Source organism: Meles meles, chromosome 18 (genome assembly GCF_922984935.1).
Source record: "Meles meles chromosome 18, mMelMel3.1 paternal haplotype, whole genome shotgun sequence".
In the NCBI taxonomy this organism is placed as follows: domain Eukaryota; kingdom Metazoa; phylum Chordata; class Mammalia; order Carnivora; family Mustelidae; genus Meles; species Meles meles.
In genome coordinates this window covers 63,636,142-63,660,770 of record NC_060083.1, presented here as the reverse complement: position 1 = coordinate 63,660,770, position 24,629 = coordinate 63,636,142, and the positions used below count along the sequence as shown (strand labels likewise).

Below are 24,629 nucleotides of genomic sequence, written 5' to 3'. Positions count from 1 at the left end.
CCGTGAGTTGGGTCACAGTGTTGTCTGTCGTGGATTTCTGGTTTGCGTGACTGTGGTTTCCGAGAGAATATCCGAGTCAGGAAGTACGAACCGAGGCGTAGACGAGCGCGATGTCTCCAGCGTCCCGTCCGCGGCTCAGGAAGAAGCACACGGCACATGGGGCTGGTGGCAACGAGGCAGAGGGACGGGCGTCCGGTGGCGCCATCCTGGTGCTCCCGTGCGAGTCTGGCGTTCTCCCAGGTGGAGGCCGGTCCCCCACCGCCCAGCCCAGGACAGGGGCCCATGTGGGACTCAGAGTCCTTTCCCAGTGGGCAGCAGAGGCCAGTGCCGGACCAGCATCTGGCGTGTCCCTGTGACCTCCCAGCCGGGAGGACTGACTGAGATCTGCGGCTCTCCCCACCGCCCGTCCGCGGCTCTCCCCACCGCCCGTCCACGGCTCCTCCCTGTCCCCTGAGCGCAGCGGGAGGGACACTGCGGCTCCCCCGGGGGCAGTGTTCACAGGCTGTGGCTGCACCCGGGACCCTGCAGGAGGCCTGGGATCCCTGACGTCCCGAGAGCCGCTGCAGCCCTGGCAGGCGCCCTCTGCGCCCCCGCGCTGGGGCATGTTGTGCCGTCGGCCTCTGAGGAGCGCGGTTACCACCGCATGAGCGGACCCCTCCCTCACGGGGACCCCTTCCCCCGGCCAGGATTCTGGGAGCAGCCCCTGAGCAGGCGAGGGCTGACGGGGCCAGCGTGGGGGGCTGCTGGTGGGCTGGGTCAGCTCCCAAAAGCGAGCTTTCTCTTGCCTGTCTCCGAGTTTTGGGGTGCACAGTGTCCTTCCTCACTTGAAGTGGCACCAGAGACTCCCAACGTCGTGTCCCCCCTCGCCTCTGTCCTCCCTCGAGCTCTGTCCCAGCCCCTCCACGGGCCCGAAGACCCTAGTCCCATCCCGGGTCCTCAGGAGAGCGCCGGCGAGGCTCGCGGGCCCGCGCTCTGTCAGGGGTCAGGGTGTGGGCCAGAGGCATCTCCCACTCTCCTCTGCTGCCTCACTTCCGGCCTCCTGCCCGGCTCACCCGCAGCCCGTGCAAGAGCACCCGTGTGAGCCACCGCGGCTCCAGCCACCTGGAGGACAGTGGCCACCACGTGTGCGGGCGTCTACCAGCCCTGGGAAGGCGCACCAGGAAATGGGGCCAGGACAGAATGTACTGGTCTGTTCCAGGGACTCTGGGCCCGTTCCTGTTCTGGCTGCGGCTCATCTGGCCAAGATGGCCCAGGGCAGCTTTTCACCGGCAGTGAAAGAGGTCACCTGCGTCCCTTGGGGCCCTGGAGGCTGGCTCTTCCCGGACCTCTGTCTGGCACACACACATTTGTCTTCTCCTTTCTCTTCCTCCCCGCGGCCCCCTCCTTCCAAACACCGTCCCGGTGAGTGGTGTCAGTCCGGGGACTGTGTGGTGACCCGGCACAGGGACCCTGCTGCACAGTCCAGGTGGGAGGGAAATGGGAAGGCAGGCACCGGCCCCAGGCTGTGCATCTGTTCTCTGCCAGCCCCTTCCGCACCATGTGGCCCGCTACCTGTGACCTGTGTACGCAGCCCGTAACCCTGGTTCCCCGCGGGGGACCCGGTCAGACAGGCAGCCCTTGCACGTCCCTGGGGCCCCTCAGAGACTCGGCCCGGGTTCCAGCCGGTTCCTCGCTGTCCTCACTGGAAAAACACAGGCCTGGTGGGGGCCACAGGGCACCAGAAGTAGGCCTGGCCCAGGGGCTTGCGGCTTCCATTCACCCCACTATAGAGGAGCGATCCGTGATGCGAGGTCCCCGTCTCGCTGGCAAAGCTGCTCCTCACCCCTCTGTCCCCACCGACTCATGCCTCTCCCCGCTGGATGGCTCGTCTCACAGGCTGTCTGCCTGCGGCTTCGTTCACAGAGCCCTGCAGACCAAGGACCCACGGCGACTGAGGACCAGGGGCCACAGCCCCCACAGGCCTTGTCTGTGCCCCAACTCCAGAGGAAACTGAAGGAGGCCACCCGAAAAATCCTCCGCCTCTGCCTGGAGAAAGAACAGCTCCTGGAGATGGGGAACAGGCTCCGTGCAGAGCTCGGCCGTCGTGCCCCGGGTGAGTTTGGGCGCCGTGGCCTGCGCTGCCAGGTGGTGGGGTCGGGGGGCCGGGGGCCCTCCCAGAAGGCCTTTCTTGTGGCTCCTCTGGAAGGGGGAGGGGAGGGGCCTGGGAGGAGAGAGGAGAGAAGCTGTGCTGCCCTGGAGGTCATCTGGCCTGACTTCCCTGGCAGGCGGGAGGGAGAACAGAGGCTGCCCTTGTGGAGGGAAGCCGGGGTCAGGGGTCACAGGCACAGAGCGGAGCTTCATCCTGCTGGGGGCGGGGGGGGGGGGGGGAATGTGTCCATGAACCCGAGCCTCGGGCAGCTCTGTGAGACAGCACTGTAGGGGAGAGCGGTGGCCTTTCTGGGCTGCACTGTGGGGGGCAGCCGCAGCCGCCGTGTTCTCTGCTGCCCCTGCCCGGACTTGTTGCTGGTGGCTGCCCTGGGTCCACTGGGACGCGGCCTGAGACCTCCGGCAGTGGCTGCCCAGCCGCCCCCAGGTGCCAGACCAGAAAGAGGCATGTCCTCGTCCCAGGCCTGCAGCCCCAGCCCCGGCGGCCGCGGAGGACGCAGAAGCCCGGGGCTTCGTCTGCCGCAGGCTGTGCTCGGGCTGATTCTGTCTTTGCCAGTGATGCGGTCAACACGGGCTCACTGCAGGAATGACCACTTGTAATCATATTCCACAAGCCAGGAGCTTACGGGACACCGTCTCTTGATGAGCCAGTAAGGAAATAATATATTCCAAATTGACGGCAAGTAACCACACTGTTGTTCACTGCAGGGAGAGATGGGAGGAGAAAGGTCCCGATTTCGCTGAGGTGCACCTTCCTCCCCGCGGGTCCTCGGAAGGACTGGCGTAGAGTCACGCGTGGAGAGCAGACACCCAGCTCCTAGCAATGAAGCCAAGGTCCCCTGTTGCCAGAGGACCGGAGGCGCCAGTGTGGGTGGGCAAGACGATGTCCCCACAGGGCAGCTGCGTGACTGTCACCACAGCCGGCCAGGAGTAGCCTTGCCCAGATCGAGCACTCTGAGTTAGCCCCAAGAGCAAGCCCCTGGCCACGCGGCTCTCAGCCCATGTTCACCAGCAGTCCTCGTTGCCCTGTGGCCCCCACTCCTCGCACTGTATCCCCTCGCCTTACGTGGCTTCTGCCTCTGTGTGCAGAATCACAGATTCTGTGATGGTCAGAGGTGAGGGACGAGGGGTTCCACCCACGGTCGATGGGAGACAGGTCATTCCTACTCTCCTGTCCATTGTCTAGAAGCGGCGGGGAGGTCGGAGGGCTGCAGACCCACCAACGGCTCAGCTTTAGAAGTAAAGCCCAGGGCACCACAAAGGAAGTATTAGCAAAAAGTGTTTCCTCTGGCAACTGTGGTCTTAGCTTCCCTGGGCGCGTCCTAATCCCTGAGGACCCAACACCAGGGAAGGGAGGGGGAGGCCAGGCCTTGTGCTTCGCCCTCAGGACTCCCATGGCTAAGCTGCGTGGATAGTAGTAGTAGTTCTCGTTACATTAGTGTTTTCGGCCTGGACATGACCAGTAGAATTATCCAGTGAGTGGGAAGGGGAATGTGGGAGAACTTGGGCCGCGGAGTGGCAGGACGTGCATGTCTGTGGGAGGGAGGGAGCCGACCACCGAGGAAATCCGCAGAGGAGGCAGCGTTCGGCTGTCTTGCTGAGGGTCTGCTGTGGGCCCAGGGACCCAAGGGGCGGAGCAAGCCAGACCTAATGGGTAAAGTCAGCCCAGATCGCTCTTGGAGACCCCAGTGGGCTACCCACGCTGCCTTGTAGGGTAATGGAGGAGAGCCTGTTTCAGAGGCTTTGTCCTTCTAAGATCCCGCCTCTGGAAGAAGGAAGAGTAAGGGGGACGGCGAGGGGGACCCCAGCTGTTGGCAGCACGCACAGCAGCCGCCACGGTGTCGTTCGCCCGCAGCCCTGACAAGGACTGGCCTCGATACCTGCTCAGTGAAAGCCTTCCCCGTCCCCCGCCAGGTCACCGGCCGGAGAGGAAGGCTGACTGCTTGTTTGTCAGACACACTTCTAGACCGTCTTCTGCCAGCTCACTGGGCACCTTGTTTCTTGGAAGGCTGTGCCATCTGCCCTGACCCTCCTCCCTCACACCTGTCATTCAGTCGGGGACCACAGCCGCTTTAGCATTTGTGGCTCTGTTTCCTCGCCATTCTCCAGAACTCCGTTCTGTTCTCCTGTCCTCAAACCAGCAACACCCTCCTCATCTGAAGGTTGCTGCCCTTGACCTCAGCCTCCTTGCCGTGCCGTACCACTCTCAGGGTGCTCTCTCTGATGGCCCCCAAGGCCCGAGACCTTTTCTCTGATGGGAACCATGCCTCTCTCTCCCTCTGCTCCGACATTCAGTGAAGTTGTCTCTCTTCCTCATCGTGGTCACTTGTAGCCAGCCTGGCCTTATGGTCAAGAATTTCAGTGAGTCACTCAACACCCATCCCCCCATCCCCCACCCACCCACCCCCCCACCCATCCACCATCCATCCTCTCATCCTCCCATCCCCCCACCCACCCCCCCACCCATCCCCCCATCTAGCCTTCCATCCATCCATCCATCCATCCATCCATCCATCCATCCCTCCACACATCTGTTTATCCATCCACAAACCCACCCATCCACCCATCTGTTCATCTCTCTGTCCGTCTGTCATCCCTCCACCGGACAGAGGAGCTGCCGCTACGTGCCAGTCACTTCCTGCCTCCTGCAGTTTCTGCGTCTCTGGGCCTTAAATCTGGCTAAAGTCACTGTCTCTCTTGCCAGCCTGCACACTTCCACTTCCTGCCTCACGGTGTCCGAGAAGGTCACAGATCCCTAGTGACTACGTTTGCAGCCTCCTCGGAAGGTTGGGGAGACCTCAGCCAAAGAATTTTCCATGCTTGGTGACTTCGTTAATGGTAGACTTCTACTGTTGTCTCCTTTTTTTCTACAGTGATTTGTTTGTGTGGATTTTCTGCCTCTCGTTGGATCACTTTTAGTCATTTCCATTCCAGGAAACTATTCGTGGTCTGCAGCCTGTAACGTGAGTGAAACATGGTGGCCCATAGCACTGTGTCCCACGGTGGCTCTCTCTCCTCATGTTCTAACTTCACACGAGCAGTGGTTTGGGATTCGGTCCACACTGCCTTTCCCCATCAGCTGTGCACACGTTACCTCAGTTCATCTTCGCAACAACCGCAAGCACAGAGAAAGGCTTCCCTAAATAAGGTTAAAAATTAAAACACCCCCCAAGCAGGGGAAGTCAAAGATCAGCAGACAGGATGTTACGTTTTTAAAGTCTCGAAGGAAAAGACACTGTAAACAGGATGAAAGAAATGACGGGCTGGGGGAAGAGTTCACGACGCGCCTGGCAGGTGACGGGGACCAACACCGCAGCAGGTGTGTCCAGATCACGTGTGGGGCCCGGGAGAGATCCACGGGGCCGATGAGGGTGCGGGAAACACGCAGCCTCCTCAGGAGCCTGCGGAGGCCAGTTAAGTCAGCATTGAGTTTGACTCGGCAAGAGAAGTCGCCCGCAGTGGGAGGAGAGCAGGGCCGCTGGCGAGAGCAGCTGGGCTCTCCCCGACGAGGGTTACAGTGTTGGTACCTTTGGATCAGCAACGCTTCTCTTAGAAACCGACCTAAAAGACTGTTCACCGATGTGGAGTAGATGTATGTTCAAGGCTGTTGTTTTTATTTTTTAAAGATTTTATTTATTTATTTGTCAGAGAGAGAGAGAGCACAAGCAGGGGGAGCAGCAGAGGGAGAAGCAGGCTCCCCGCTGAGCAAGGAACCACATGCGGGACTTGATCCCAGGACCCTGGGATCATGACCTAAGCCGAAGGCAGCGGCTGGACCGACTGAGCCCCCCAGGCACCCCTCAAGGCTGTTCTTAGCAGCATTTTGTTACCATGAGAAAGTCATCGGGACCGGTCCACACGTTCGTGCTTGGGCACCGGAGTCCAGAGGCGGCTGCCTCCGCCTGGCCTCAGACCTGTCAGAGCCGTTTTTCCCCATTAAATCCCAGTCCGTTCAGGACGGTACTTCGGCAGCTACAGGAGGAAGGTAGCAGTTCCAGGTGACCACCACAGCCCCGAACTCTTACTCTCATTTTCTCTATCATTTTCTCCTGAGCCCGCAACAGTGCGTGGACCTCGGGCCCGTGGACCGCTCCTGTGCACATGCGGCCTGGACGCAGCCATCTGCGCAGGAAGCATGCACACTCGCGTGTTAGCAGACACGCCGGCGGGGCGTGCACGCGCATGTGTAACTACGGACGCGGGGGACCGCGGGGACATGAAGCAATTTCAGTTGGTAGTTTGCGGAGGAAAATCGTGAATGAGATTTAGGGAGTTCTCTCCCGGACTTCCTTGATATCTGCGGTTTGCAAATCCGCCAAACGCGCCTCCAGTTTCCTTTGCCGTCCTCCCCGGAAAGCGCCCGCGGTAGCATCTCTACTGTCTGCGCAGGAGCTTCCGCCCGGCGGCAAAGGCTTTCGGCAAGACTGGTCTGTCTGCTTTCTTTCTTTACAAAGACAGTTTCTCTGGTCCGTGAATACATCTGCCTTATAACCCAACTGCGACACAAGCATCTTATCGTCATCTGACAACGAATAACGCCAGACGGCCCAGCCCAGGTGGCGCCAGGAGCCTCCGTCCGTCTGGAGGTGTTTCCAGCTCCTCAGCCCCTCAGTGGGCCCAGCCCCGCCCAGCACACCCCACCTGGGGCTCCCCTGCACCCGCCCCAGGGTGCATCCGCCCCAGCTGCTTCTGGGAAGGGCCCCCCACCCTCACAGGGAGCGGGCGCCCCAGCCCCTTCGCTGGCCTTGGCTCTGGCTGCCCAGTCTTCACCCCACATGCCCTTCCCACCCGGGGTCAGGCTTCCGGTCAGGGAGGCCTGGGGCTCTGCACCGACCGACGGGCTGACGGCATGTGGGCCTGCGGTCAGACTGCACTGGCCCTGGCAGCCTGGTGGGGGGGGCCCACGGCTGTGGGGCGGCCGTCCCGAGGGCTCACCCCTCACTGCTGAGGCGGGGACTGGCACACCTTCCGCCGTGGGGCCTGTCCCTTCCCGCCGTCCTGCCAACCCTGCTGCTCCCGGAAAACCCTGCCGCCCACACCCTCCGGATCTCGGGCGGGCTCCAGAAGTTCTCTCCGAGGGTCTCAGCATCTAGCACGGCTGTGAAGACTCGGCGTTTCAGAGCAGTTTTAGGTTCAGAACTGCCTCCTGCAGTCAGCGTCCCACCGCAGGGCCTCCGCGGTCACGGGCCATGAACCTCCCGACACGCCATCGGCACCAGAGTCCACACTGACATCTGGGGTCCTCTTGGTGCTGGACATCATACAGGTTGGGACCGGCATGTCACCACACATACCCGCCACGGGACTGGGGGTGGCATCGTGCAGAGGAATTTTACAGAAATCTCTGTGCTCTGCCTGCGTGTCCCTCCCCTCCCTGGAGGCCACTGACCCTTTCACTGTCCCTGTTCTGCCTTTCTCCCGGGGTCACGCAGTTGGAATTGGAGCACGGAGCCTTTCATGTCTCCTTATCATGTCATTTTCCTGATGAAGTTTTTGTTCATCAAGAAATGACTTGCAGGGGGCGTCTGGGTGGCTCATTCGGTGAAGCATCTGCCAGGGTCCCAGATCGAGACCCGCACTGGGCTCTGTGCTCAGCTGGGAGCCTGCCGCTCCCTCTGCCTCTCCCTCCCCATCCTGCTCTCTCACTCTCAAATAAAATCTTTAGAAAAAAATTATTTGGTAAAAAAAACAGATTAGGGACCTAGCCTTAGCCTGGGAACCTACCACGACTTACTGGGCATGTGTGTATGACTGACATCTCCATTTATGCTGATTACTCATTACTACACATGCGTCTAAAATCCTGTTGTGAAACTGTCCCAGCGTGGAAGCAGTGATTTTCAGTATGCTGTGTGTCCGGCGTGACTGAGACTCGTGCCGGGCTGGCTCTCGGACGCCAGTGTCTCCCACGTGACCGTGGCACCAGGGCAGCACACGTGTTGTTGTCAGAAATGACTGTATTGTGACCACTTTCTAGAAGGATGGCTTGGATGGAACAAGAACCTGGCATTTTCTTACAACCTTTTTTAAAGCACATGTCCCAGCATCCTCAGAGAAATTGACCCTCCGTCAGAGCCCTGTTCTTGGGGAGGGCCTCCCTTTTCTCTCTGGCTGCCTTCCTCCTGTGTTACCGGCTGCTGTCTGGACCAGATCAGTTTGCCTTATTTTACCTGCTCAGGAATTGGTTGGTCTTCTGAAATCTTGAGACTTACGGTTGGTTGGTTGTTTTTCCCATTCTTTGAAATTCTCAGCCATCGTTTCTTTCAAGACTCTTCCTCCCATTTGTTTCTGGCCTCTTCTGGAGACCTCATTAGACCTGCTGGAAGCCCCTCCCTCCCTCCCTCCCTCCCTCCCCCCCCTCCCTCCCTCCCCCCCCTCCCTCCCTCCCCCCCCTCCCTCCCTCCTCCCTCCTCCCTCCCCGGGGCTCCCCAAAGGGAAAGTTCAGAGCCAGTGGATGGATTCCTTTATCTTTATGAGGAGTTTACATATTGTGCTTGTTCATTTCTTTCATTGGTTTTTGATCTTCCCCTGATTTCTTTAACGGTTACGTTATTCTTGTTTAGTGATCGCGTCCCCACCTGAGGGCTGCTGTGGCTGGGTCTCGGGGGTCTGGAGGGGCAGGATTGTTGGTGTCGTTAGCTTCCAGATAGTCTGCCATTATGCACCGGGTTTTCTCGTTCACGTGAGTAGTTTAGGAGAGTTTTAGAATTTTTTAGTTATTTTTAAACATGTGTTGAGTTTTACTTTTGAATCTGTTCTGTTAAGCAGCCTTATCATACATACTTACTCACATTTTTTCTAAATTTATGTGTTTGTCAACTTGAACTGCCGAGAACCATGATTTTGTGTTGAAATCTTGGCGCGGCTCCCACGTTTCTGCCCAGTTCCCCTTCCCTTCCTCCTGCGCCGTCACTTGGTGTGAAGTGCCCGCAGAGGTACGGCTCGGCCTGGTTCACGCTGCGCGCCGTCCTTTCTGATGTCCAGTAACACTCGTCGGTATTTTTAATCAGGTGTTTAAAAGGGTCGTTTCCAGAAACGTAAAATATGGCTCAAATAGCTATGAAAATGGGCGCAGGTTTAGGGTTTGCTTCTGTTCACTAGATAGTGAGGAGACCAGTCAGATGTTACAGCCAGTTCCGAGGAAAAGCTGGTACACAGATTTATCCAGAATAAAGAAACTGAATTACAGATGGAGACTGGGCCCAGCCTGGGGGAGGGGGTGGTCAGTCGTTAAGCCTCTGCCTTTGGCTCAGGTCATGATCCCGGAGCCCCAGGATCGAGCCCCACATTGGGCTCCCTGCTCTGTGGGAGGCCTGCTTCTCCCTCTCCCTCTGACCCTCCCCCTGCTTGTGTTCTCTCTCTCTGTCAAGTACATAAATAAATAAAATCTTAAAAATAAAAAAATAAAGACAATGCCAAATGAAAACCTTTGAGTTTACTATACTTTTCAACCTGAAAGAAACAAGGAACAGCTACAATTCTAAACCAGCATCAATAAAACCAATGTTATTCTTACGAGAAACAGTGGGCCACTAACTGGTACAAGGTAGAACATAAATACCGGAGTCTCCCTCATTTGAATCGTTGCCACTGAGTTCAGTTGCAGAGGTTTATTCTGGAAGGTGCTGTGACCAATGTCGCAGACTCCAATGCTGACAGTGGCCGTTCAAGATTAAATGATTAAATTTATGGAATGCCCAGAAAACAGGCTGAATTGGAACCTGTAGACAGTTTTCAAACACTCCTTAGCAAGTTTCTTTTTTAAGATTTTATTTATTTATTTGACAGACAGAGATCACAAGTAGGCAGAGAGGCAGGCAGAGAGAGGAGGAAGCAGGCTCCCTGCTGAGCAGAGAGCCTGATGCGGGGCTCGATCCCAGGACCCTGAGATCATGACCTGAGCCGAGGGCAGAGGTTTAACCCACTGAGCCACCCAGGTGCCCAGCAAGTTTTTTTAAAGACATAAAAGGCTATAATTTTCCTATAAATTGGAAGTTTTAGGATCAGCTTTCAGTTGTCAGATGGCCATAAACCAAAGACCCAGATACTTTCAATCCCAGACGCTGCTCGGGCAAAAGCTGTCGTGTCAGTCCTTCCAGGCTGTGCGTGTCCAGTTACGGTGAGGAGGGGCGGTCAGCCAGACGCAGCCCGTACCCTCACCGCCGCGGCCAGCGCTCTCAGGCCCCGTCCAGGGCCGTTCCCCGGTCAGTGCACTTGGTGACCGTCTCGGCCTTTCCCGGGACAACGCCCGCGGGTGGCTGGAGCCGGCGGAGCGCAGAAGCAGCTCCCCGCGGGGGAGGGACGCCGGGACCTGAGCCCCCCCGCCCCGCTGCAGTGGCCCCGACCCAGCTCCTCGGCCTCGTCCGAGCCGGGCCGCGCGCGGGCAGCTGGAGGCGGCGGCGGGGCGGGGCTCCCGTCCCACGAGGCCTTGGGGGGCCGCGACTGCCCAAGGTCGTCCCCGACTCGCCCCCTGACCGCCCGGCCGCGGCTCCCTCCCGCTCCGGGGACGAGCGTCGCGTCGGGGAGACACGAGGCCGCCCGGGGTCAGACGCGGCCGCGGAGGCGGGAGCAGGCGGCGCCGAGCCCGCGACCCCGTACACGCGCCCGGGGCGGCCTCTGGTCCGGGGAGTCCACGTGCTTCGCGGCGGGAGCCCCCGAGACCTGGCTCGGAGCGGGAGCGGGGCCGCCGGGACCCCCGACGCCGGGTTGGCAGACGCGCCGGCCCGTGGCCACGTCCGTCCCGGCGGCGGCTACAGCGCGTCCCTCGGGGCGACCTTCCCCGGCCGCGAGCTCGGGGCGGCCGCTGCCGAGCTGACCGTGGGGCGCCGGGCTCGTGCGACCCCGCGACCCCCTGACCCCGCCGTCCTCCTGCGCCGGCTTTTCCCGCACCGCCTTCTGCGGCCCGACCCTGCGGCGCCGGCGGGCGAAGGGAAGAAGCTCGTGTCCACACCCGGTCCCGCGTCCTTTTGTGTCCCGGACCGGCGCACCGAGCCCTGGGGTCCCAGCGCGGCGGCCGTGGGGCTTCCCAGCCCGCACCCCGCAGCCCGCACCCCGCAGCCCGCAGCCCGCGCGCCGCCCCGGGAGCCCTGCCAGGTCCGGACGAGCCGCCGAGGCTCCTCGCGCGTCCCCAGGGCGTCCCTGGCCCCTGCCCCCGCGGCCGCCCACACCCCGCCGGACAGACGTGCGGGGAGCAGGGCCCGGGGCGCGAGTGCTCGTGCGGCCACCGGGAGCCAGAGGGCCCGACGCTCGCAGAGCAAACCCCGTCGGCGCCTTGTCTCCATCGCTTCAGCGCGAGGTCCTGACCCCGGGTTGTGAGTTCAAGGCCCACGTGGAGGTTCCATGAAAACCAACCAAACCAAAACACCAAAAAGAAGCAAATCCTTCTCCTCCCCTTGTTTCTAGGGGAAGCGCCTCATCACCCCCTGCCCGGCCACGAGGTGCAGAACCAGAACCGGAGAGTCACCCGCGAGGCCCCTTTGGGACAAGTGCAGCCCTGTTTTGCAGCTCAGGTAATTCTCCTTTATCTGAGAAGTGTCCCTTTAGTACCTGTTTACGGGTCACCTGACTAGGGAATTCCATTACGGAGTCGGAGTCGGAAAACCCAGTAAGCACAGCGGGAAAGGCCTCTGATGTTCACACCCAAGTGTCCCTACCAGTAGCATCTCAGGGCGTCGCCTCCTGTTTTCCTTTTAAAGATTTGTTTATTTTAGATGGGGGGCAAGGGAGGGGAGAGGGAATCTCAGGCAGACTCCCCACTGAACGCAGAGCCCACCGTGGGGCTCAGTCTCCCAACTCTGAGATGGTGACCTGAGCTGAACCCAAGAGGTGAGACCAGAAGTGGGACACTTAACCAGCCAAGCCACTCAGGCGTCGCTCCTATTGATTTTAAAGTGACCTGAGTAAATAACAAACATAAAATTACCAATTACATCGTACGTATGTTTTACCGTAGCCTTACCCATCTGGGCATTCTTTTTCTTTTTTTTTTAAGATTTTATTTATTTGAGAGACAGAAGAGTAAGCACACACACACACACACACACACACACACACACGTACACACACAGAGGCAGAGGGAGAAGCAGGTGCCCCACTGAGCAGGGAGCCTGATGTGGGGCTCGACCCCAGGACCTTAGGACCAGGACCTGAGCCTGAGGCAGACGCCCAACTGACTGAGCCCCCAGGTGTCCCCTGTTTTTCAAATCTTTACCAATATGGTGCATTAAAAAAATTTCATCTTTTAGAATTTTCTTGTTTCTTTGGTGGTATTAAAGCCTGTAATCTGTTTATTGGCCATATATATTTCCTCTTCTGTGGGTTATTTATACGCATGCTTTGCTAATCGTTCTATTGTGTTTGTACTTGTTGGTTCTCCGGAGTTCCTTACCAGTGAGGGAACTGGATTGTCCGTTAGAACCTTTCCCAGAGTTATCTGCCTCATCCTCGCTTCGTTTCCTTAATCCGCAGATACCTTTTTTAATACGGAGAGCTCTGTCAGTCTACTTTCAGGATTTATTTCACTGTGTGTTTTCTCTGTTTCAAGTTTAGGTAATTATCTACCCATTTCTTCTAGCTTTTCTGTTTCACTGTCATAGTGCCCTTAAGTAATTATCCTCCTTTTTCTTACTGGTTTTGAATTGATTTTTTTGGTCATGTGCTAAACATTTAAACTCTTGCTTATGTCTTTTTCAAATTCATTTTTTATTTTGGAATAATTTCAGATTTACACAGAGTTGCAAAAATAGCACTATATTCTTCACCTACACTCACCCGTTGTTACCTGACCACTACATTTGCTCTGCCCTTCTCTTTCTTCCCTCCCTCTGCCTCCCCGACGTTTTAGATAGATAGAGAGGTGATGGGTGGATGGATGGACGGGTGGACGGACGGATGGGTGGTTGGATGACGCACACAGACCCAGGAACATGTGCGCGACTTTGTTGCAGGACGAGCTGTGGTGCAGGTGGTACGTGAGAAGACGGGCCTCGGTGCGCCTCACGAGAGCCCAGTAGACTCTGAAACTTTGATTTCATGTAATCTTCCTGTCATGAAACAGGTTTTATTCAACTGTTTAAAAACGTAAAAACTATTTTTAGCTCATGGGCTGGACAAAGGTGGGGATTTGGCCTCTGCCAGGTGTGGCTTGCCAAGCCCAGGTCTACATACTGGTCTGTGTACGTCCTTTTTGTTGAATAAATACCACATTGGCTCATCTGTTCTCTCAGGGGACAGTTACGATGTTTTTGCTGTAAACATTGTTACGAAAGTCCTCTGGTGCGCACAGGTCAGCACCCCACCAGATGGTGTGTCTGTCACAGCTGACGGGCCCGCACGGACACGCCATCGTCACGCGGAGCCCGTGGCGTACGTCACGGCTCACTCTCGCCACGGTGCGTTCTGCGGGTTTGCACACGTGTGTAACGACGTGTCCACCATCGCGAGCGCTCACGAGCAGGGGAAGAAGCAGGCTCCCCGCTGAGCAGATGTGAGACTCGAACCCAGAACCCTGGGATCATGACCTGAGCCAAAGGCACTGAGCCACTCAGGCGCCCCCATAGTTGGCTTTTATCAAATGTTTTGCATTTGGCAACGCTGCAGGACAGGTCGGCGCTAACACGTGTGGAAGCCGTTTTCCTGGGTTCTCTGCGCGGACAGAGAGCGTCTGTGGTGAGGGTCCGGCTCCTCCCCTCACAGTCCCGTCTCGTGCTGCTGTCCGGGACTCCCACGCGTCGCGGGGAATAGGGTCATCCACACCTTTGTCCTGTTTTATAGAATGCTCTTTTGCGGGGTTTTTTTTTTTTTTTTTGGTAATGATTTTATTTTTCTAATCAATCTCTACATGCAACGTGGGGCTCAAACCGTCATATGTTCCAGCCGCTGGGCCCGCTCAGCACCCCAAATGCTTTTTGCACTTTACATTCACCTAGAAAGTTTGCTATCGACTTGGGTATTAAGTTGAATCCTACAAAATGACCTTTTCTTTGAGTCAGAAGTGGTTAAATATCAGCAGTTTCTTGCGGCTCAACCTCAGACCGACCCTTCATCAGTTAGAACTTCTTTCTCCTGCTCTGCTGAGTTCTTACCCACAACAGATGCTGCGTTCTGTCTGCTCGTGCCTCTGACTCTGGCCCGACCACGACCCGGGGCCCGGCCGGCGGGATGCCACTGTCCTTCCACAGAGGTCACGGCCTCCGGCGTGCCAGCCACCTGCGTGCGCGGGCCCGGCGTCGCTGCCTTCAGAGTCCGTTCTTCACAAGCCGTTCGGCACGGCTAGGAGCTCCCGCCCGTCGCGCGCCGATGGCAGTAGCAAGCGCGCGTCTTGGCGCTGGGTGTCGTGTGTCATTCGCCAGCGTTCGGTTTCCTCGAAGGGTAGGGGAGTTTCCTGAAGTCTTGAGACTAACCTTACTGCCCGTGCTCTGCAAAGGTCGTCTCCAGTGTGTGGTTCTGCCTTCTCCGGTCGTTGGCAGTGAAGGAGCAGCTGGGAGACAGACAGCCTGCTCCGACCTGGGCTGACGGGAGCCCCACGGTGGCCCGAGCAACGTGGCTGTGTTCAGGTTCTACACTGCCCTGGGGGCCGGGCACGAGGGCTGGGCGGCCAGCCGGGAGACGCGTCCCCTCCGGAGACAGCTGAAGCCAGGCTTCGCTGTGGGATGGCTTTGGAATGTGAGAGCGGCCAGGAACCCGGCTGCTGGGCATGGGGAGGCCAACGGCGGCTTGGGCTTGGCGAGGCCCGAGCCGCCCGTCCGACACGTCCACCGGGCGCACACCTCACGGGGCTGGGGGTCGGGGGACCTCCGCTGGGCCGCAGCACAAGTCCTCGGCAAAGGGCAATGTCTCAGTCACGGGACGGCGGGGACAGCACGGACAGTGCCCGGAATGGGTCTGCAGGAGAGGCCTGTACAACGGCAGCCGCGAGGCGACGCTCCCCGAGAACCTGGGCAGGGCCGGCCGCAGAAAAGGCGCTGAAGACCATGGCTGCTGCCACCAGAGGACCCCCCTCCCCCGCACGGACCCCTGTCCTGGAGGAGCCCGTCACCACTTGTGGACATGCTGTGGAAGCATTGGAGTACGTAGCAGTTTGTGACTTTCAAACCTGCAGTGATCAAAATTCTAAATACATGTTAGAAGAAAATCTCCCGAGTTGTCGCACAGACGTGGCGTCCTGTCACAGTAAGACGTGCGTGGTGGTCCCTGGATCTCCACTTCCTTCTGGTCTGTTAAATACCGTCTTAGACTCTATTAACCCCCTCCTGACTACAAAATTCACATCTGCGCTACCCCAGTGAGATGACCCCTTTCCTAAAACTTGGGAGAGGACGACTCCCTGAGGCCCACTCTCTGAACCAGTAGATAAATGAGCAGCGGATATGATCAGAAACCAGGGAGAAAGGGCGCCTATGAGGCGCCGTCGGTTAAGTGTCTGACTCTCGATCACGGCTCAGGTTGTGACCTCAGGTCCCACGATCGAGCCCCGTGTCGCGTAGTGTCGGGCTCCCTGCTCAGTGGGGAGTGAGATTCTCTCTCTCTGCCTCTGCCCCACTCCGCTGTGCTCACTCTCCTTTTCTCTCAAGTCAATAAATGTTTAGAAAAAGAAAAGAAACCACGGAGGAAGCAGGTCAGGGAGTCGCTCAACAAACACGAGAAACCCCTTCATCATCAGAGCCGCCCGTTAAAAAACCAAAAACGCGCCTGCATTACTCAGTCCAATTCAAATATTAATCCAGCGAGAGCAGAGAAGAGTGGTGCCGTGGGCCTGAATATCCTCTGGGGCTCCAGGAAGAGGCTGGGGGTCTGGCCGGCTCCCGCGCGAGCGGCCTGCTGCTCAGCGTCTGCCCTAGTTCGGCTCCTTTTAATTCCTCCATTTTCTTCTGTTCAGTTTCTGTTCAGTGCCTCCTAAGGCTCCTTACAGTTCCCCTCGACAGCTCGGCGGACGTCCCCTCGGAGGGTGGGAGGGCCCTGCCAGCAGACTGGGGCGTGGGGGTCAGGCCGCGGGGAAGCGGTCTACATGATGTCGGGGCGCTTCGTCTCCTGAAGGCTGGAGGGACGCTTGGGGACGCTGTTCGTCCTGGCGGGTGGACATGACCACGCCCCTCCCTTCCCGGCTGCCACCGACCTGAGTGAGTCCCTGACACAGGGAGTCCTTCCTCATCTCGAGGGAGACCTTGGTAACAGCCCATCAGCGGCCACCGGCCCTGGATTCCTTCCGCTTGCATTTCCACGGCAGGGCTCTGGGAACCCCAGGAAGACCCGTGTCTCCGAGCGCTCGGGGAAGGTGCAGCCCCGCCTGGCCCAGACAGCCGGGAGAAGCCAGTCTCCGCAGGGCCAGGCGGCGGGAACAGTGACAAGGTCAGAGCAGGTACGCTGGGCCGCGGGTGCTAGGGATGCCACGCCCCGTCTCGGCACAGGGACCAGCCGCGGGCAGCAGAGCACCCGGGGTCCTCGCAGGGGGCTGCTACTGTGGCCACCCCGATGGTCCTCTTAGGACGGAGGGAGTTGGCTCTCATGCCTCCCCAGAGTGGGCGCACCGGGGCGCGGGGGGACGGGTGGGCACGGACGCCAAAGGGGGCTTTGGCGCAGCCAGAGAGGTGGGCTCTGGGCATCTTTGCATAGAGACGAGACTGCTGTGTCCTTCCAGGGTCCGTAGGAACCCCAGTTGGTCCCACACTGGCCAGGCAGTGTGCTTGGGAGCGTGGTCCTCTCCCCAGGGCCTCTGCACGACAGTCCCTGAAGCCTCAGCCCACGGCCTGGCGTCCAGCTGTGCCCCCAGTCCTGCCGCTGACTCCAGGGGCGGGGAGAGCCAGCTGTCTGGGATCATTCTGTCTTTGTTTACTTCCCCAGAGGCAACCCAGAATGTCTGCAGCGACTTGCAGAGGCACTCGGCACAAAGAAAACCGGTCCCCAAAGCCACGCCCGGCTCACGAATGCCCCCCGGAGAGTAGGCGCCCGGCTGGGAGCTCCTCCTCGGTGGCCAGCGGTCCCCTCCAGGACACGTGGAAGATACTGGACCTGGGATCCAGCCCTTCTGGCCTCACGTCCCAGGACGACTCGACACCAGGTAGGCTGGGGCTCCAGGGTCCTCAACAGGCCAAGCTCGGCCCCTGGCTGCCGACAGAAGCCAAAGGCAGAGAGACGGCGGTGGTGACATGAGAAAGATTATTTCAGGGATGCCGTTCCTGGAAGGCCAGCAGACCAGCTTTCAGAACCCTCCAAGTGCAGGAAACCCGTCCCAGTTTACGTAGGGACCGTGTGGGACAAAGGTCCATGAGTGTGTGCCAGCGGCAGTGACGGCCAGGTCGGTCCCTGTCATGGGATCAGTCACGGGGATCCTGCTGGCTCAGTCCTTCCAGCTCAAGGGGAATTTTAGTTCCCACTGGGGACCCTGCTCTCAGGGTCTCAGAGAGAAGTGGGAAGGCAGAACTGGAGCCATGACCATCTGGCCGGAGGTCAGAACAGAGGTGTGGTGTGCTGTCCCCACCACTGCCCGGCGGGGCCGGGTGACCACTATCAGGCTGACTTGCGGACAGACACACAGCATTCTTTCTGCCTGTGCAGCCTCCTGTGTGGGCGCTCCGGCCACGTCCCCCGCAGGCCCGTCCACACCCACCGCACGCCCTGCAGGCCGCCCGCGGGGGTCCCTCCCTGGGGAGCTGGTGCGTCCACCTGGGAGACCGGGTACACTCTGTGCCTGTCGGCCCCACGAGCATGGCTCTGTCCTCGCCCTAGTCCCGCCTGGTGTTCTCCATGTCCCAAGGGTCCACCTGGAGGGCGCACCTCCCGGGGAGCCGCGTGCCCCCCCTTGTGGCAAGAAGGCCGGGGGAGGGCGGCCCGTGCGGAGCCCCTCAGGGATCCGAGTGCACAGAGCGTCCTTGCTCTGGCTCCAGTCCCATGCAGCTCCGTTAGGTCGATGTGCCCCACCCGTGTGACCGCTGTCCCTGCTGTGGACTTGCGGGTTATTTCCGATCTTCGGTCATACACGTCCTGTTAGAGCGAAGGGCCTTGCAGCCTGCGGGGCGGGGCCTTGCTTTGCCGGTTCTGGGGCTCTGGCAGCGTCTGCAGCCCCGGGGTTGGGAGGTGGCGCCCTTCCGGAGTCCGCACGTCTCCCCGCCTTCAGTCCGCCCCCTTGCACATGGAGGTCGCTGTCTTTGTCTCATCATTTGTGGTGGGATGAGGCCTTCCCTGAAACAGGAATTACAGATCTCGCCACCCTGCCACCCCTCAGGTTCTCATTTGACTTTTAAAAAAAATTTTTAAACATTTTCACATTTAAATTCAATCAGTTAACACAGAGTGAGCTATTAGTTTCAGGGACAGAGGTCAGTGACGCGTCGGTTGCTCACAACACCCGGTGTTCATCGCATCCCGTGTCCCCCTCAGTGCGCGTCACCCAGTGCCCCCGGCCCCCGGCCCCGCCCGTCCAGCCACCCTCGGTCTGGTTCCTGTGGCTGAGGGTCTCTTGCGGTTTGTCTCCCCAGATTTCGTCTTGTTTTGTTTTTCCTTCCCTTCCCCTTTGCTGCTCTGTCTTGTTTCTCAAATTCCTCGTATCAGTGAAATTATTTAATTGTCTTTCTCTGACTGACTTATTTCTCTCAGCATAATACCTTCCAGTTCCGTCCATATCATTGCAAATAGCAAGATTTCGTTTTCTGATGGCTGTGTAGTGTTTCATTGCATATATGAACCACATCTTCTTTATCCATTCATCTTTCTTTAGTAAAAGGCGAAAGATTTATGCGATCTGAAGAGAAACCAGAGTATTCCATTCATCTTTCGATGGACGTCTGGGCTCTTCCCATAGTTGGGCTACTGCGGACATTGCTGCTATAAACATTCGGGTACACATGCCCCTTCGGATCCCTACATCTGTATCTTTGGGGCAAATACCCAGTAGTGCGATTGCTGGGTCATAGGGTAGTTCTATTTTCCAACATTTTGAGGAACCTCCATGCTGTTTTCCAGAGTGGCTGCCCCAGCTTGCATTCCCACCAACAGTGCAGGAGGGTTCCCCTTTCTCCGCATCCTCGCCAGCATCTGTCATTTCCCGACTGGTTAATTTTAGCCATTCTGACTGGTGTGAGGTGGGATCTCACTGTGGTTTTGATTTGTATTTCCCTGATGCCGAGTGACATGGAGCACTTTCTCATGTGTCTGTTGGCCATCCGGATGTCTTCCCTGCAGAAATGTCTGTTCATGTCCTCTGCCCATTTCTTGATTGGATTCTTTGTTCTTTGGGTGTTGAGTTTGATAAGTTCTTCATAGATTTTTGGATCCTAACCTTTTATCTGATAAGACATTTGCGAATATCTTCTCCCATTCTGTCAGTTGTCTTTTGGTTTTCTTAACTGTTTCCTTTGGTGTGCAGAAGCTTTTGATCTTGATGAAATCCCAGTAGTTCATTTTTGCCCCTGCTTCCCTTGCCTTTGCCGATGTTCCTAGGAAGATGTTGCTGTGGCTGAGGTCGAAGAGGTTGCTGCCTGTGTTCTCCTGCAGGATCTGGATGGATTCCTGTCTCACATTGAGGTCCTTCATCCATTTTGAGTCTATTTTCATGTGTGGTATAAGGAAATGGTCCAGTTTCGTTCTTCTGCATGTGGCTGTCCAATTTTCCCAGCACCATTGTTGAAGAGACTGTCTTTTTTCCATTGGACATTCTTTCCTGCTTTGTCAAAGATTAGTTGACCATGGGGTGAGGGTCCATATCTGGGTTTTCTATTCTGCTCCACTGATCTGTGTTTTTGTGCCAGTACCAGGCTGTCTTTTTTTTTTTTTTTTAAGATTTTATTTATTTATTGGAAAGAGAGAGAGATCACAAGTAGACAGAGAGGCAGCCGGGGGTGGGAGCAAGCTCCCCGCTGAGCAGAGAGCCTGATGTGGGGCTCGATCCCAGGACCCTGAGATCATGACCTGAGCCGAAGGCAGAGACTCAACCCACTGAGCCACCTGGGTGCCTCAGGACCAGGCTGTCTTGATGAGGACAGCTTTGTAACAAAGCTTAAAGTCTGCAGCTGTGATACCGCTAGCACTGGTTTTCTTTTTCAACATTCCTGTGGCTATTCGGGGTCTATTCCGGTTCCATATAAATCTTAGGATTATTTGTTCCAGCTCTGTGAAAAAGTTGATGGTGTTTTGATAGGGATTGCGTTAAACGTGTAGATTGCTTTAGGCAGCATAGACATTTTCACAATATTTGTTTTTCCAACCCATGAGCATGGAACGTTTTTCCATTTCTTTGTACCTTTCTCCATTTCTTTTATGAGTAGTTTTTTTTCATCTGTAGTTTTCAGGGTACAGCTCCTTTGTGTCTTGGGTTAGGTTTGTTTCTGGGCATCTTACAGTTTTGGGTACAGATGTAAATGGGATTGACTCCTTAACTTCTCTTTCTTCTGTCTTGCTGTTGGTGTATAGAAATGCAACTGACTTCTGTGCATTGATTTTATACCCTGACCCTTTACTGAATTCCTGTATGAGTTCTCGCAATTTGGGGGCGGAGGTTTTTGGGTTTTCCACATAGAGTATCATATCTTCTGCAAAGAGCTAAAGTTTGACTTCTTCTTTGCCAATTTGGATGCCTTTAATTTTTTTTGTTGTCTGATTGCTGAGGCTAGGACTTCTAGTACTATGTTGAATAGCAGTGATGATAGTGGACACCCCTGCTGTGTTCCTGACCTTAGCGGAAAAGCTCTGAGTTTCCCCGTTGAGATGATATTTGCGGTGGGTTTTCATAGATGGCTTTGATGAATTGAGGTGTGTACCCTCTATCCCTACACTGTGAAGAGTTTTGATCAAGAAAGGATGCTGTACTTTGTCAAATGCTTTTTCAGCATCTGTTGAGAGTATCATATGGTTCTTGTTCTTTCTTTTATTTTTTTATTTTTATTTGTTAAAAGATTTTATTCATCTACTCGAGAGAGACAGAGAGAATGAGAGAGAGAGAGAGCATGAGAGGAGAAGGTCAGAGGGAGAAGCAGACTCCCCGCCGAGCAGGGAGCCCGATGTGGGACTCGATCCCGGGACTCCAGGATCATGAACTGAGCTGAACCCACATGCTTAACTGACTGAGCCAGTGAGGTGCCCAAATTTGACTAAATTCTTTTAGATTTATCCTTATGAGCTTTGCAAATCTCTCTTAGTAGCCTTTGGATATGTTTTTCTTCTTCCAGAATAATTTTAAAGGAGAATTTTTAATGGGAGTCTCTTTCAGGCCTTATATGAGGAGAGAGTTCTCTCTGCCCTGCGTCTGAGTCACTCTAGTTAAGCGTAAAGCTCAACCCCATGTCCCAGCGCCCCAGCAGAGGGCTGGACTCACACCGCCTCTGCACACGGCCCCACAAACCCACCAAAGGAAATGCCACAGTCAGGGTGCCTGGCCAGCTCCATCGGTGGACCCTGCTGACTGTTGGTCCCGGGGTCATGAGTTCAAGCGCCACATTGGCTGGATCCTACGTACAACAAAATACGTAGCCCAGAGCGTGCTCTTAAAACATGCCACAGTCATGGGGCGCCTGGGTGGCTCCGTGGGTTAAGCCGCTGCCTTCGGCTCAGGTCATGATCTCGGGGTCCTGGGATCGAGTCCCACATCAGGCTCTCTGCTCGGCAGGGAGCCTGCTTCCCTCTCACTCTCTCTGCCTGCCTCTCTGCCTACTTGTGATGTCTCTCTGTCAAATAAATAAATAAAATCTTAAAAAAAAAAAAACATGCCACAGTCATGCTTGAAGGCACCCATATGTGGCAAGAAGGTGAAGAATTCTTAAAGCCAGAGATCCCGTGCAGGAGGGGCCCTGACTGCGGGCTGATCGCCACCAGCAGCATTGACCCCGGGGCCTCTGTCAAACTGGGCAAACTGGGCGCGGGTGTTGTAGCCTCCCGGTGTTCAGAAAGCAAGTGACAAAACTCAGGGCCCATCCAGGGTGAGGGAGTGACAGGCGATCCTGGCTCAGAGACGGAGACCGGGAAGGGCCCCACACCTCAGTGGGAAGGTGAGTCAGAAACAGCTCCGTGCCCCGCCTGCCCGGAGCGGGGTCAGGGCTGTGACCTCTAACTTGTCACCGTGAGAGAATGGCTCTCGTGTGAGTTGGTCCCAGTTATAAGGCCTGGGTGGCCTGAGGATTTTAGTTCTCAGGATTCTGAACCGGTGGGGCCCCCAAGCTCCGGTGGCAGTGGAGACGGGCTGCCTTAGGGGCCCCTTTGTCCCGGACCGTAAGCGTCCCCACAAATCAGATCCCAGCTGAGAACGGGATCCCGCACGCAGGGTCAAGACACCGGGAATGAGCCGGCGGAGCAGACCTCCCACGAACCTGGAAGACACGGTCTGACCGGCCGAGTTTCGTAGATTCCAACAAGTAAGAGACTCACAAGAAAGCGCGTTCAGGAAACAAAGAATTATAAAGAAAGACCAAGCAAGCTGAAGAAAAGAACAAACAGGAACTTGAAGAAAAGAAAAATGTAATCATTCAAATTAAAATCTTGGTGGGTGGATCGAACAGGTTGGTGACAGACAGACGTGAAGACATTACTCCGAGAGAAAGCGACTGGAAGAGAAGCAGAAAGAAAGCAGGTCAGGAGCCACGAGGACGGCTTAAGCAGGTGTGACGTGACGCCTGCCGGCCAGAGCCTCCAAAAGACAGTCTGGGCCAAAGGTGCCCTGGGAAGATCCGCTGCAGCCGCCCGCGGCCCTCATCCTCTACCCCGGGCAGCCTCGCAAAGCCGGGCGCGGGGCGCGTGGGGGCGGGCGGCGGCCACCGCGGCTGGCGGCTGACACGGTCGCCTGCGACGCCTGGCCCGGGCCGTCCGCACGTGCTGGGGGCCCGGAGCCCCCGCCCGGGGACGCATCCTTCACCAAGCCCGGGAAACGAAGACTTCACAGACAATGAGAACTGAGCAGCTCGGCCCCACCTGTCCCTCGTTGAAAACCAAAAGACCCAAAGTGGCAGGTGGCTGGCTTTTCTGTGAGGGCCGCAGACCAAAGGCCGTCAAGCCGTGCGGCGCCAACGGAACTTTACTCAGGAAAACGGGGCAGCGGTTGAGCGAGCTCGGTGCACAGCCGTTTGCTTTCTGCTGCTGCTTTTAAGTGAGCCCAGCACCCAGCACGCGGGTCGGACTCTCCGTCTGGAGATGGGCTGCGCGTCCCAGCGGGGGTCGGCCGGGCGCCCGGCTGTCGGCTTTGTTCGTTAGTTTTGTTTCTGGTCCTGAAACCACACGTGCGTGTGCTTGCTGAGATCTGGGCACCTCCTGTAACGGAAGTGCTTAAAGACGGCGACAGTGGTCACCAGCGGGGCATGTGGCAGGGAGGGCAGGGGAGGTCAGGCAGCCTGTATTGTGGTGAGGTGGTCACTGCGGGGTCACGGCTGGTCTGCGGGGCCTGGGGGCGGGGTCATGCCGGGCTTCCCGGGGAGCGGCTGGAGGCCGGGACAGGGTGGACGAGTTATTCCGGAACCCGTACCCTGTGAGAGGACCGCGCTGGAGGAAGCCTGTCTGCGCGCGGGCCACAGAGGCGGCGGGCGGGGTGGGGGGGCACACGGTAGGTCTCGCAGGGGGAGGCAGACAGGAGAAGAGGGCCAGAGGCCATGCAGGGCTGGGGTTGGAGAGGACAGGCCTCTCTTACATTGTATAATTTTTGACCTTTAAATATTTTATTTATTTATTTATTTGACAGAGAGAGATCACAAGTAGGCAGAGAGGCAGGCAGAGAGAGAGGAGGAAGCAGGCTCCCCGCCAAGCAGAGAGCCCGATGCGGGGCTCGATCCCAGGACCCTGAGATCATGACCCGAGCCGAAGGCAGAGGCTTTAACCCACTGAGCCACCCAGGCGCCCCGACAGGCCTCTCTTGATGACAGGACAGAGGCAGGGGCGTTAGGGGTGGCCGGAACTGGGCGCTCAGCTGACAGGGCACCCGCCACCGCTTCACGGGGCCCGGCAGAAGACACAAGGCCCCAAGGACACGTGTGAGGCTTTGTCTCTCCTGGCACAGCCAACGGCTGTGGGTCCCCTGTCTCCTCAGCCCCTCTCCCACACCGGGGCAAGGTGGAGTTGGGAGTGGGCTACGGGCCCATCTGCCCTCTCCGCCTGCGGCCGCCTGCACAAACACCCATGGGCGAGTCCAGAACAGAAGCCGTCCGAGCTCGGACAGCAGAGGTGCCGGAGACCACTGGAGAGACGTCCTGGGAGCGGGTCTGCTGGTGGGAAAGGAGGCTCCGGTCAGATCCCCTTGTATTTAAGTGTGACCCAGAGCCACGGCTCAGAGAGGAGGAGGCCGTGGGAGGCTTGCAGAACCCAGTTGGGAAACGGTTGTTGGACGAGTCTGGAAGCAGGTGGAAGGGGACGGCCCTGCAGCGTCAGTGGTGAGCAGGGCAGCCAGCTGGCTGCCGCACGTGATGGCAGAGACCCTCCTGCGTGGGGAAGAGTGCAGCCCCCCGCCCCCCCCCGCAACAGCCTGCCATCCTTGTGTGCAGGTCACGGGACAGCCTCATGGGAGTGACTTAAAACACTTT

At 57.5% G+C, this 24,629-nt stretch overlaps 1 protein-coding gene across 7 annotated transcripts in view; it reads left to right on the top strand.

Annotated features, from left to right (window-relative positions):
- Positions 1-24,629, top strand: part of CCDC57 (coiled-coil domain containing 57) — a 91,241-nt gene that overhangs the window by 48,628 nt on the left and 17,984 nt on the right. For all 7 annotated transcript variants that reach the window (XM_045983996.1, XM_045983995.1, XM_045983997.1 and 4 more), the window contains 4 exons: positions 1,903-2,092; positions 11,548-11,654; positions 16,370-16,501; positions 16,984-17,200. In XM_045983996.1, the coding sequence (XP_045839952.1) occupies positions 1,903-2,092; positions 11,548-11,654; positions 16,370-16,501; positions 16,984-17,200 (646 nt within the window). The remainder of the gene's footprint in view (positions 1-1,902; positions 2,093-11,547; positions 11,655-16,369; positions 16,502-16,983; positions 17,201-24,629) is intronic.